Genomic DNA, 12,603 nt, shown 5'->3' with positions numbered 1-12,603 from the left:
AGCTTTTTAGACTAAGGATGGAAGCACATAAGGAGAGAGGGAAAAAAAAAAAAAGAGAAAACAAATGGCAACTTGAGTCCTGGGACCTCCAATGGGAAATCATGAATTGAAGCTGCACAGGCCAGGGACTGACTTGGTTTAAACGAGTTCCTCCGCAGTCAAGAAACTGCAGCAAATGATAATGAGAGAGCTAATGCCTTCAGGCTCTTTCCTTGCCTGGTTTACCACCGTCATAATTCAAGTTATTAACAGTGAAGCATTCAAAAAAATAGATTTCTTGTTGTTTGAGCTCTCGTTTGTCAGATTCAAGGATGACTTGCATCTGTGATCTCTGCTGCTGCCTCTGTGATCACATTTTGCAAGTGGCAGGCCACTGCCTGCATTCCTCCCCGTGTACACTTACGCCTTTTGTTTTAGGCTCGGTCTCCCCCTCTTGCTATTATATCATCACAGCTGCAATCTGGGTTGTCCCCTGAATCCCTCATCATCCCCCAAGCACACTCCACACTCTTAAGTGGCAGGATGAACTGCTTCCCTTTCTGTGCGATTTCCCCAGGAATGTTCAGCTTTCAGAGTAGTCCCTGGATAGAACATCTCTGGTCCCAGTCACGGCAAAAATATGGGCCCACCTGTGCTTGGCACCAGCGAACCCTTCCTTGGGGGCCTGTAACCAGCCCAACTAAAATGATTCAAAACAGCTTCTTAAAAAAAAACCAAACCAACAACAAAACCAACCCATGCTGTTAACTAGTTTAACAGGGAAGAAAAGGGTTAGAGGCTCTCACCTTCCCTTGCCCCACATGACACCCAGCTCACACCCTCCCCACTCCTGCATCGAGACTGGAGAGGGCTTCTCTGCCAGTCTCTTGGTGTTTGCGTTGCCTCACAAACAAATGCTGGCAAATTACAGTGCCTTTTTCTTTTGCAAGGTTATTTTCTATGGGCTTCAGCTTTGGCCAACCACTTGTGTTTATACCTGGTTCATATACTCACTTGTACCTGGAAACAAATCATCCTTCCAATGGTTCAGCTACTGTTTCCCGAGTTTCTTTGAAACTACTTATTCTGAGGTGTCTGACCTCTGATTATGATGTTGCCTCATGTAGCTGGACAGAATAGTATGATGGAGATAAACTTTGATACTTACAAACGGATATCGTCTCCCATCTCTAATCTGTTCTTTACTGTTAGCATTTCATTTGTTGTAGACAGTGAAAATAAGTATCATCAGTGAGTATTTCTGACATCATCATTAAGCAGCACGCTTGCATGCCTCAACAGAATACGGGAACACCACTTTAGACAGACTTTCTATCATAATTTAAAAAGAAACAAAATTATTACTATTTTTTTTAATTTACAAGAAACAACTTTGTAACAATCTTAGCAATAGCTTTTTCAGATATGATCATTCTTGACCCAGAACCCTTCACAGTTATGACACATTTTTTGCTATCTGTCCTTTCCAAGATCAAGGATAAAAAGCCATTATTCTGCTTACAGGGATGGCATCATTTTCACACAGATTAGAGACTTTTGCTTAGCGTGATTTTCAATCATTGCTTAAATTAGACCTACTTTTTCAGAGTTGTCAACTCCTATATTTAATAATTCTATTGAAGTTCCACTAGATGAAATACATAACTCTAGTTATATGCACATCTTCCCAGTTCTTAAGGTTTCAGAGAAAAGTTTGATCATAGGAAGCTAATGCAGTCCAAAAACTCAGGAGGCAGAAAGCGCAGGATTTTAACAGCTTCACGCTAACTTCATGACTGTTGATAGGGCATGGATTTTTGGTAGCTGATGTTTATAAACATGGCCATACATACAGTCTTTTCCCTAGTATCCATGGTCAGTTTATCCTCTGTGGTTGCAGAGCAGTAATACTGGACAGACAAGCCATTCATGTGCACAGCCTGCTCAGACCCTTCAGGGCTTTTGGGATTAGGAGTACACTATTCAGCTATGCCTACTTAGCCTTCAGGATCAAATTTGCTTCAACAGCCGGAGGGCTGCTTGCGGGAGCCCAGTCTAACAAACCATGCATGGAGCCAACTTGTATCCTATTTAGTAAACTCCAGTATCCAATGCAGGAAGAACTCTGCCTGGGATCAACTGGTCCTCTTGGACTACAGCCAGTCCCTGAACTTCCCAATGCTCTGGGCTTGGAGAGGGCTTATTAGTTGGGCACAGTACTACCCACAATGCCTGGAAAAAGTTCATCTTGAGCGCAGTGTTTGGTCTAGTAAGTTCTCTTCATTTCTGGAGCCAGATGGGGTCTAGCTGATGCCAAATGAAGGCATGACCCAAGCTGGTTGTACATGGTGCCAGTCTTGTGCCTGCAGTGAACTCCCCATTTGCTCTAAGTTACCTGTGTCAGCCAGTATTCCATCCCCATCACCCCAGATAACCACGAGGTTTTGTTTGTCTACAAGTGTGATTTTATGCTTGTGGAAGCATTATATCTGTACAAATAATTAGGTATACTTAAGTGATTCATTTGGGGTTAAGTGCAAAAAATGCAGAGAAGACTAACTTTCCAATTTATTTTATATAATTCAGTGTCCTAGCTTGCGAGGCTGTTACCCCTACACCATCAGAAGTTTGACAACTGGTTGGACACACTATACCAAACTTGGAGAGAATGCTGTACACAAGCAGATCCTTACATTTGCTCCATGTGATGATGAAACTGGGTCTGGGTTTTCCCCATATTGTTCTAGGCTTCTATTTTTATTTCTTTCACTGCAGCACAACACGAGTTTCTTTCCTTCACTGGGTCATATTCCTTCAGAACATATGAAGATTCCCCATTACATGTAAGTGTTAAGAGAAAAAACAAAGAAAAAATGCAATTCATGCTCAAAACACAGACTCACATGGACAGAACTTTACTGCTTTTGGTAAGAAAGAAGGTAACATCCAGAAAACAAAATGGAAAGTACACAGAATTTCTGCCACATATTTAGTACAGCCACAACTTCGAGCTCTTATCCACAGACCCCAGCATCCTTTCATGTACCCACTGACTCCTTCCATTACAGGAGAGAGGAACCTCCTTGTGGACACATGTCCCCTTAATTTGTAAGATTCTGAGTTCCTGAGAAAAACAAGTAACAGCAGCAGAAGGGTGTATGTGAGCAAGTATTGAGAGGAAGGAACGAAAGAGGGGTCAACACACAGAGAACCTAATCATTGAGGTAGGCAACCCTTACCGCAATGTGCATTGGTGACCAAGACAGAAAAGCAGGACACACAAGAACCCTGCCTTGGGACATTTTTCTAGTGCCTAACCATATAATCTGGGTTCCTCACAACTGCAGTGAATGATAACCCTTTTTACATTTCTCATAAATGTCATGTAAGTGAATGAAAGTCATCACATGAATAACACAAATTTGGGGGTTTGTTTGCAAGGCTTAGTTTGTGAGCTTTGTCTTCTGGGTCTTCTCCAGGATCTTGCTCTTCTTTTTTAAACTACAACTCCCCCCCCCCCCAATAAATAGAGCTACTTTTTATTGAAATACAGAATACTCTTGAAAAAAAACCACACACAGCATCTATCCAACACCAGAAAATGGACCATAACAGCTGCTGGCAGTGCAGCAGGAGAACAACAGAAAAAGGCCACCCACAGTAAGCTTAAGTTAAGCAGCAAAGTAAACCCAGGAAATGGTTAATTTGTTTCTTCTTTATAAATGTTTTGTTACTTTATGCAAGTTCAAGTTGGCGATTTCCACCCTCTAAGAGCTAGATTTAAGGTACAGAGTGTGTTTATTTACTAAACCACACAAATCACGACATATATGTGCATCAGAAGGAAACCATAAAGAAAAATGAGATGGTAGCAAGACAAAAGGTGGGAGGATGAGTAATGGGCAGCTGTGAAATGACATGTTAATCTCCTCATTAGAGAAAAAACCCCTTGCTTGATGATGACAGGTTATTGTATTGTAAAATTACATCCCATCACTTGGATATTATTACAACACACCATGCTGAGCACTAGCATCAATTGTTTTGGCTTTAGTACCATCACTGTCAATTATCTCAGATTAATTTACCACTAAATCTAAATACAAAAGCACAAAATATCTCTTACATATGCAACATAATTGTTCCGTAACCAACATAAAAATATGTACATACTTTTAAGCAGACACTGAAAAATACTAAAAAATAATTGCTATCCATATGTTTACGTGAATACATCACCAGTCTTCTTTCAATGTAACAATATAATCATAAAAATGCTGTATTAGCCTCTGAATCCACAAGCTATTTTTTATTTTCTGTTCTGTCTCTTACATCTCCACAGTGACTTAAATATTCAAATAACTTTACAGAGGAGCAGTCACACTTTTCTAGGTGAAGTTATGAACAGTACAGCTTGTATCAGTGGGAATGATGCATTTAAAATCATTCTTGTGAGAAAACGATACAGAAGGCTGGGGTCATAAACCGTTAGCTTCTTCAGCATGTGTAACCAACTCATGGATACTAAAATAATGTATTTTAAATAGCCTACAAGCCCAACATCAGTATACAAACAAGAAGATCTGTCAGCTGCCACTAAGCCAGTACACTGCTAGTAACAAATGTATTCTATTCAGCATTTCATTAGAAGACGACTGCCAGGTAGTTATAAATTGTGGGCTTTGAAGCTACAGCTAGAAACACTTGTGGTTAATCTGGATATAAAGTTTAACGTGAAAAATACCAGTGCTTTCAAATACATTACATAAACCTAAACAGACAAAATCTCACTTACATTCTTGTCCTCCTTTTTCCTATTCCTCCCCCACTTCTCCTTCAAATTTCCTGTTTTCTCTCTCTACAATGGCCAAAATATTAAATGGTAGCGATTTGTTCCCAGGTCACGTAGGGCTTTTGAAATGTCCCCTCTCCCTTCTTGACTGTACACACAGAACTAAGATACTGGATTTTTGGTACCAACTAGCTAATAGGTTCTGAAATTGCAAACAGCTCCTTGGGAAGCTGTGTTGAAGCAACCAGGCCCTAAGACTTTAAGGGCTCTGGAACAGGGACTGTGTCCCCTAGCCAGTTGCAATCACGATCACAACTGATGGCAGGAGAGGAAAGCAGTTAGCTATGCCACTGCTGCATGATGTGGTCAGGAAGGTGCATATTATAACAAATTACATTGAAGTAGGTATGGAGGAGACCCTCTGCAGAGAACTTTTATTCTGCTAATACATTCCTACAGCCACACAGAAGGCTGTAATTCCATGATCCTTGCTGCCTTTCTGCCACAACTGGCTCATCTTGTGTCTCTCATCTCTCTTCCACCCCATGCTTCCTCTCTTCCTAAAAGAGATCTCATTAATTCCTCCTGAAAGAAAACCTGCACAATACAAAGTGGTCTTCCCCACTTCTTGACTTGCCTTTTCTCCACTCTTCCTACAATTCCCTCTACCACTCTCCTCACACACATACAGATGTTTCTCATCTGCTCTCAAACTACTCCACGGGCTTCGTGACAGCATCCTACATAGAGATCTCTGTCACAGCCATTCTCAGCCCTTCTCATCCTTCTCCACAAACACCTCCTTCCTGCTTCAGCCTCCTTCATTAAAAGCATTCTTAGACATTCTCATTTAAAATATAAATCTTGACCCCACTAATTACCATCCCACTTCTCTTTCCTTCCCAAAGTCAGTAACTACACTGTTGCAACAGCTGGAAAATATGCAGGCTGAAACTGGACAAAGGAATGACAAACAATCTGCGTTCCATCCTAGTACCCCAACAAACCCGCTCTCAACGAACTCTGTAGTGATGTCTCCCTGGCCAGTGCTCAGAAACACTCTTCCATCTTCCTTCATGTATCTTTTGCAAAATTTCTTGAATTCTTGACCTCCCTTGGCTTTGTAGCTGCAAACCCCATTGTGTCTTCATTCCCAATAGCTATTTCATCATGTTCCTCTGAGGGTCTTTCTCACTCTGCAACATTTTTTGTTGCTTCACTTCTTTTCATCCATTCATTCTAGCAATGCTGCTGCAGAGATCCTCCTCCTAACCTGCGACATTGATCATGCAACTCCTTTTATTTAGTTCTCCTCCCTATTGCAACTGACTTTCAAGGACTTGTTTCTAAGTATCATTATTACATACACTCACTCTTAAGAGGTGTCCTGCCTCTGACTGGATTCTCCTATCAGCCTTCATCCCTCACTCAGTTTTCAAGCAAGTGTTTGAATAAGGGTTAGAAGGGCTCAACGTAAATATGTACAAAACTAATGAAAGGCTTCTAAACTTTGCTTCTGAATGATGCATACCAAAAATAGACAACTGATAACAGATCTTGGACAGCAGTATTTTAACAAAATTGTTTGAAATGTTTCCAATAAAATATAACCATAAACATATGTAGGATGAAGTTCAGCCCCTGTATTTGCATTGGAAACAAAAGACCTAATCTGAAAGAGGAACAGCCCAAAGGGAGTCTACTGAAATCAACTGGCTCTACACGTGCTTGGGATTCTGCCTTTATCCTGTAGAGATCTATATGGTCTTCAGTTTCCAGCTGTATTTACATACAGCAGGTGTGTGTTACTACTACTCTAGAAGTTTATCTCAGCATTTACTGTTTAAACTAGCATGTAATGTTAGTGACACATATCATAACTCCAGTAACCTGATCTCATAGTTGAAATCATATACGTAGTATCACTACAGGTAAGCAAAAGGTCCCTTCAAAAAAAAAAACCAGCCCCAAGTCATCAAGTACAATCTTGGATGAAGGAAGTTTTCTCTTTGTCAAAGACAACTAATATCAGCTTTTAAAAAGCCTCACATGCTAGTGAGTTGTCTCAGCACCTTCTTAGAGGTCCTCAGTGTGAAAAGGACAGTATCAGCAATGTATGTTCCAGTCCTGCAAGCTACTGTCCTTGAAACACTTGAGTGACAATCTAACCAGCAGCACAGGACAGGGTGGATGTGGGAAAGAAGGGGTTAAGCTTCAGGATTAAAGCCTTCCGCTTCTATTTTTCCACTTGGTACTTCCTCACAGCAAAACAGAAGCCTAAACACCACCTGACCTTCCCCCATTTTTACCCCAAATTAGCCAGGACAAAAACTTAATGGATCTTAAGCATGTACTTAAAGTTAGCAAGGTAGAGGGACCTGCTGAAGTGCTGCGTTGTGTAAATGACTTAAGGCAGGCTTTGCTTTCCCGCTTTTCTTGAACTGAGGCCTGTGCCATTACACTCTGACTTAGCAGGCCTCTTTTTTTAAAACGTGTTACATCACCTGAGTTGGTGTTAGGCATTTCATACTCTTAAATTAAAAGAGACTGACTGCATGATGTAAGTACTGTTGATGCCAATGGCCTCTGAGGAAACAATGCAGGAGTTTCTGGTTGGGAAGAAGCTCTGGACTCACTTTGGTTCATCTTGCAAGGTCTGTTCTTTCCAAAGAAGGCAGAACACAGGGCTTGCAATATGCTAATGGGAAACAACCTGTTGGAGAGATCAGAGACAGCACGCTGCAGAAGGCCGTCTATACCTCCCAGGCAAAAACAGGACTAAGTAGGCTGGCAGTCAGTTTACAAAAGCTGGCATGAAAAGAGTCATACAGGCTTTAAAAACAAAACAAACCAGGAATAAACCAAAAATCTATCCATGTTACATAATTTGTCATATAATAAAAAATCTTTAAAAAAAGAAGAGATGAAGAAGCTCTTTCGCAAGCAGGTGGTAACGCCAGCTCCCAGAGGAAAAGGCGGACAGGTACCAAACCACAGTGGACCTACCAGGGTAATACAGCAGAGAGGCAGAGATGCTGCAGGCCAGAGGTCCAGTTTATAAGCAATATCACTGGGACAGTTGAAAGACTCAAACACACTCAGAATTCTTATTTAAAAGGCAGAGTCACAAGGGACAAGAGTTTAAAATGCAGTCTGACCCGAGACATGAATTGTCTCTTTTCTCTAGAACTGAAAGGAAACGGTTGTAGATGAAGATTACCTTGTGAAAGTAAGCTTGCTTGCTTCCCATCTACATGGCTATCAGCTTAAACGCTGCACTTAAAACCAGAAATGTTTTTAAAACTCACAATTAGCAGGGATAGTGCCTGGTCTATAAGAGTCAACCAGCTCTTTGACTTCTGAGAGAGAGAAATCCAACTTTGAGGGTGCACACTGTGAAAATGCATTTTTCAAGTAAACTATAACTAAGTTTTGGCTTGAGGAAGAGTTAAAATATTTGTCTAATATAAAAAAATCCAACTTGATAAGCAAAGCTATAGCACAAAAAGAAAGCAACTCCAAAAGAAACAGTTGTGCATGTAAATTTGATACTTGCTAATATGCAAACAGCCCCTGAAAAAAGAAAAATTAACCAAAATGTACTGTTGAAGACTCCATTGATCATTTTAAATGTAATTAAACTACCATACACACCCCCCACAATCCCACAGGGCTTTAGTTTTTTTCCCTAAATTTAAAAAAAAAAAAAAACCACCCTGATCTGACAGCAGCAAACGACAGAACATCCACCAGCTTGAATGGACATAGGAAAGAGCCCAGGTAAAAGGAAGCCCTCCGCAGAGTTAAAACACAAGAGTAATGCAAAATGTACTGCCAGGGTGAAGTACTTGAGGGAAAGACCTCACAGTTCTTTCTGTGGTTCACATAGATGCTGAAGCTCAACTTTGCTCGGCAGTGTGGCTGAGTTCTTCTGAGGATTTCCAAGAAGGACTGTTCTTTGTGATGTGTCATTAAAAAAGTGAGAAAAGCAGTAGAGCTCATTATGCTAAGGAAGGTTTGCTTTTTACACATAATCCACATCTAAATTAAAAAAAACAAGAAAAAACATACTGGAAAGCACTGTGCTTGATATAGATACCTCTTTAAAAGTGAATCTGTTTTAAAACAATAGTACCTATGTCTATAACACATTTCATGCATCTGCATATAAAAACTAACCCAAACACGAATTCTATTAGACTTACAAAACATCAATAAATTGGGCCAAAACACAGCTTCCTGACATGAACTCTTCTATTGATTTTGAGCTGCAAGCAAAAAAAGGGCAAGCAGAAGTTAGCTTAAATGCAAATATTTACAATATGTTTCTTATTATGAGTTATCCCTTCAGTTGCACAAGTCTATCGGATGTGACTGATAGTTTACAGTAAAAAAGGAAGGGGTAGGACCAGAGAAGAGTTTCACTGAGGTAGAAAAAGATTTGTTACAACAACTTTGTTCCTGTTTTAAAGCCAGTGTTTGGACTTCAGGACCTTGGCTTCTATTCAGCAAAGCACTTAAGAATTTGTTTAATTCCAGCGGTTTCTGTAAGACTTAAATGTTTTTAGATATTTTACTGAATAGGAGTACAATTACTCACAAAAGCAATATAGCGTATTACTCAAGGGAATGATTGTGTCTCCTGGGTCTCCTGGGTAAAGCACATGCACATAGAGGGGAAAAAAAAAAAAAAATCAATTTCAATAGACACTAAAAATAGATGGCTTTTCTGAGAGAGATGTGAACCTTTTCCTCACATTCAAGCTTCTGTTTGGGTTTATAGTTCATCGATGTTAACAAGGCTATTAATATAGAGTAATATTTTATTGCTGTACTCTGTTCTTAAATGTATACTTTAGAGTAAACCTTTCCCATAGCATTTTTCAGTCTCCATTTTAGATCCCAGTTCCTAGGCTTCTCCATTGATAAAATACTAGGATTTCCTTGGCTTTGCAAACAGAAAAGAAGTAAGTACAATGAATTAACAACACTAACAGTTTAAAAAAAACAAAGCACCAGCTGTGCTGCAAGCGAACCACCACATGTTTTCATTTCCTTTGCAATTTCTCAAAAGTCTTGACATCTCATTACAAAATTCAGCAGAGTAGGTCTTCCCCTTAAAACTATGTCAGCATAAATAGGGAAAATAACCAGAAATGCAGGTTCAATTGGAACACAACAATAGTTACTCTCCTACTGTATATCCAGCTCCTAGTTTGTAAAATAAGAGAGGAGAAAGTAAACTAGAATTTTATAGTCTAAACAGACTAGGTCCTTGTGAAACTATTCACATCAGATAGTCACAGGACTATATGCTTAACCACAACGGCAGGTACCAACAGTCACACAGTATTTGCCTAGATTTCCCTGGTGCAAGCGTAAGTCTGAAATAATAAAAAAAGGGAAGAATTCAGAGATAGTTCACACTAGCCCTGAATGTTTCTGCTGATTGTTGGAGGTGTTTTAAATGCATATTCCCAGTTTACATGCAATTGGGGCATCTTACAGAGCTAGAGAAGGAAGCAACAAATATGAAACTCCATAAAAGTTCTCTGGTATCTGACTGTGAAGAGAAAAAAGCAAGCGACTATTGCACAAGTTTAGTCCATGGCAAAAAGTTAAGTTCTAAAGAAATCTTTTTTTGTGTAGTACGTTTATTTAAAGGCCCCTTATGGATTGTTTTTACATAATTCCACTTACCCAGCTTACAAAAGAAACACGATTCTTTTTCAGAACCCCCTTAAACATCACCATTATTTCAAAAAATTGATTCGAAGCTTTTACAAGCGGAGTTAAGTGTGCATCAAATACAAAAATAATAGCCCAATCTGCACTGGCAGTTCCCGAAAGTGCAAACCTGATGGAGTAATGATCAAAAAAAAGAAAAACGTTGTAGGAGAGAGAGGACGCGATAAACCCTCACGCAGCCCTACGACGCCGAAGCCCTCGGGCGGCTATCTGCCCCCATTGGCGATTCCCCCCGAGGCCGCCCCTCTCTCTCCCCGTCAGCCTGCCCTGCCTGACCCCTGCCCTGCCGGCACGGCCCCGCGCCAGGGGCTCCTGCCATTGTTTCCCAGGGCAGAATTCATCCTCGCCGTGGGCGTCCCGGGCCCGTGGGGGCTGTCCCGCTAACCTCTCCGCCTGGAAGGTGTGCCCCCATCGCAGCCTGCCGCCGGGGCCAGGGGGGCCGGGGCCGCCAGGGCCGCGGCTCGCCGCTGAAGCCCCCCCGCCCCGGGCCGGCAGCAGGGAGAGCCCCGACAGCCGTGCCCCGCGCCCTGCCGCTGCCTCCCCCTCCTCCCCGCTCGGACACGCCATGACTGTGCAAGATTCTCGGCTTCGCGGCAATTTTCGCTCCGGCGCGAGCAGCGACAACCGACGAGCGGCCGCTCGCTTCAACCGGCGCCGGGGAGCGGCGGCGCCGGCCGCCTCACAGCTCCCCTGTGAGGCGGGTCGGGTGGGGGTGCTGAACGCGGCTGAGCGCGGCCGCCGCGGCGGCCTGAGGGGGCACCGGCGGGAAGGCCGGCGGGGGCCGCCCTCCGGCGGCGGCGGGGGGCCCGGTTGCCCGGGTTACGGCGCGGCATGCCCCGGCCCCGCGGGGCCGGCAGCCGGGGGGCGGGCGAGCGAGCTCCGGTGCCGCGCCACACACCCCGGCTGCCCAGCGGACACGCCCCCGCCCCGGCGCGCTCGGGGCCGGCCCCGCTGCCGCCGCCCGGGCACCCCCGCTCCCACCCCCCGGCGCTCGGCGCGGGTCTCGACGCGACGCGGGGGCCTCCCGGCGTGGTCTGCGCCCGCGGGGCGGCGCCGGGGCTGCCCCCCCCCCCCGCAACACACACACCCCGCTGCCGGCCGCCCGCACCTGCCGGCTGCCGGCCCCTCTGCCGCCGCCCCGCACCTACCAGACGGAGCCGTAGGCGCCGGAGCCGACGGGGGTGAGGTTCTGGTAGCGCTGGGGCACCTCCCACACCGTCTTGTTCAGCTCCTGCCGGTAGAAGCCGCCGCGCTCGGACATTTTCCCGGAGCCGCCGGCGGCAGCAGCGGCAGCCCCCCTCAGCCGGGGCGGGGAGCGAGGCGGTGCGCGGCCGGCGCCGGCGGGGAGGAGGGACCGGGAGGGGAAGGGGAGGGGAAGGCGGGCGGCCGAAGGGGTGGGGGCAGCGTCCGGGGCCGGGGGAGCCCGGGCGGGGGCGAGGGGCTCCCGGCGCACAGGCCCAGGAGCCGCGGGGCGGCCGCCGGTGTCCTCCCGCGGGGCGGGGGGGTGGGCTGTGGCGAAGCGCCGATCCCGCCCCGGAGCGGCCGGCATCGCTGCCGGGGCGGCGGCTGCCACCGCATCGGCCGCCCCTGCCCGAACGTGCGGGAAGGGGCCCGCTGCTCCCGGCGGGCCCGGTCACCTGGCCCTTCACCTAGCATCCTTCGGGCTTCGTAAAGCCCTGCTGGCACCTCTCCTATTTTGCCACGGCCACCTGAAGCCCCCCCGCGGCCCGCCGGACCCCCCTCGCTCGGGTTGCAGCGGCACCGGGGTCTGAGTCGGGGCATCGCCCACGGAGCCGCGGGGCCAGCTGCGGCCCCAGCTCCGGCCGGATCTCGGATCTACTTGGGAGTCCCCCGCTACCTGGAATTTCCCCTTAAAGCATTGACTCCCACGTGCAATCAGCGGAATGCCCCCGCTTTTCGTCAAGGAAGACTCGAGCCCTGGAGATAATGGAGGAAAAATCTCAAAAACTTTAAATCTCCAAAACTCAAGCACCAATTAAAGTAAAAGGTTCTCTGATTTGTTCACTGCTTTTTTTCTTTTCTCCAAAATGTGCTTCATACAATATCTCAATGACTCGTGGAAT

At 45.1% G+C, this 12,603-nt stretch overlaps 1 protein-coding gene across 1 annotated transcript in view; it reads right to left on the bottom strand.

Annotated features, from left to right (window-relative positions):
- Window positions 1-11,832, bottom strand: part of MAPK11 (mitogen-activated protein kinase 11) — a 32,853-nt gene extending 21,021 nt beyond the window's left edge. Inside the window, exon 1 of the mRNA XM_052790873.1 lies at window positions 11,668-11,832. Coding sequence (XP_052646833.1) covers window positions 11,668-11,780 — 113 coding nt within the window. The 5' untranslated portion in view covers window positions 11,781-11,832. The remainder of the gene's footprint in view (window positions 1-11,667) is intronic.
- Between the last annotated feature and the right edge of the window lie 771 nt (window positions 11,833-12,603).

The sequence above is a fragment of the Harpia harpyja genome, chromosome 6, assembly GCF_026419915.1.
Source record: "Harpia harpyja isolate bHarHar1 chromosome 6, bHarHar1 primary haplotype, whole genome shotgun sequence".
Lineage (NCBI taxonomy): Eukaryota > Metazoa > Chordata > Aves > Accipitriformes > Accipitridae > Harpia > Harpia harpyja.
Note: the sequence above shows the minus strand (reverse complement) of the source record. Positions and strands in the feature narration are given on the sequence as shown.